This window comes from Sinocyclocheilus grahami, unplaced genomic scaffold, assembly GCF_001515645.1.
Source record: "Sinocyclocheilus grahami isolate Dianchi unplaced genomic scaffold, SAMN03320097.WGS_v1.1 scaffold235.1, whole genome shotgun sequence".
NCBI classification, from domain to species: Eukaryota; Metazoa; Chordata; class Actinopteri; order Cypriniformes; family Cyprinidae; genus Sinocyclocheilus; species Sinocyclocheilus grahami.
This window is the reverse complement of record NW_015505414.1, coordinates 1,189,651-1,191,084: the sequence shown is the minus strand read 5'-3', so window position 1 is coordinate 1,191,084 and position 1,434 is coordinate 1,189,651. Positions and strand designations below refer to the sequence as shown.

The following is a 1,434-nucleotide window of genomic DNA, read 5'->3' as shown; positions in this document are numbered from 1 at the left end:
AAATAATGATCTTTAAAATAGCATCATATGACCCCTTTAATTTAAGCTTATAAAACTGCTTGTATGTGTGATAATTACATGAGTTGAGTTATTATAGCTTGTCACACTGCAGAACGTTTGAGAGAAATTCATGGCTTTCACTTTTTTGTTTGGCTGGTAATAAAGGAGAGCTTCTGTAGAAAGAAAAAGCGAGACGTGGACATCAATAAAGATGAGAGAGAAGGAGTGTAATGAGAGGTTGGGCCGTTTCTATGACATCCAGTCTGTTGAATCATTATTGTGTCCGTATTGTTTCATTGTGTCACATTGACATGTTTGTGAATATCAGAGAGAAAGGCGGGAAGAGGTGATGAATGCTGATTCAGTGTTGAAGTCAGTCATTAGCTGGACTTGTTGAACCAGATTGTTTCTACTTTAGTAAAAGCAAATGAATTATGCCTAGGGCTGTGACGCATGTTCAACACTACCTTGTTCGTTTTGTCTGTGCTTAAATAGTTTTGAAGTTAGCAACTGATCCGACCTACAGTTAAAGTGTGAGGGAAATGGATCTCAAATTAAGGTAGTAAGACATGTACAGTAAGAGATAATTCTGAATGAGCCAACATATCTGTTGGACTTTCTGCGCGGCTCTTTCTCTTCTGTCTTTGTGCTTTTGAATCCTGAACTGTGAGACGTTTGAGCTCGGTTCAAGCATTAACTCTGTCCTATCTTGTGTTTCAGGCTGAAGAGGGAAACATCGAGTACAAGGTAAACTCTCCGCAAGCGAACATCTGCAGACGTATTTACCAGATATGCACCGAACACAACAGAGCGTGATTTGCGCATGAATGTTTGTTGAAAGAATACACCTGGTCGATAATATTTTGTATTGCATTTTACGCATGCATAGGTTACCCACAATGCATTGTAAGTAGCGAGCAGGCCGCAGTCCGAGTAAATGTATGCCGCAGTAGATTAGCACAGCTTTTTATACACGTCAGCTGCTGTGTTTAGCTGCCTGCAAACAAAACACTCCCTTCATTACTGCATTACGTTTGTTCTGCTGATGCCCGAATCGCAACCAAGCACTCCCATTTCTACCTTCAGCCAGACAGTGTTGTTGTTATCTTTAGCGTGGTCCGTGTTGTGTTTTAGCTGAAGCTGGTGAACCCCACGCAGTACCGCTTCGAGCACCTGGCCACGCAGATGAAGTGGCGCTTACAGGAGGGCCGCGGCGAGGCGGTGTATCAGATCGGGGTGGAGGACAATGGGCTGCTGGTGGGCCTGACGGAGGAGGACATGAAGGCCTCTCTCAAAACACTGCGCAGGATGGCTGAGAAGTACGAACACACATTCTGCATACTAATACTAACCTGACAAACTCATCTTGTCTCATAAATGTGTCAAATCCGAGCTCTAAATATTTGGGTGAATCTCACAAAGCGTGTCAGGAGC

General features: G+C 43.3%; 1 protein-coding gene across 1 annotated transcript in view; it reads left to right on the top strand.

Annotated features, from left to right (window-relative positions):
• gtpbp2a (GTP binding protein 2a) overlaps window positions 1-1,434 on the top strand; it is a 29,439-nt gene that overhangs the window by 2,797 nt on the left and 25,208 nt on the right. The window contains exons 2-3 of the mRNA XM_016288884.1: window positions 721-747; window positions 1,135-1,319. Of these exons, the coding sequence (XP_016144370.1) occupies window positions 721-747; window positions 1,135-1,319 (212 nt within the window). The remainder of the gene's footprint in view (window positions 1-720; window positions 748-1,134; window positions 1,320-1,434) is intronic.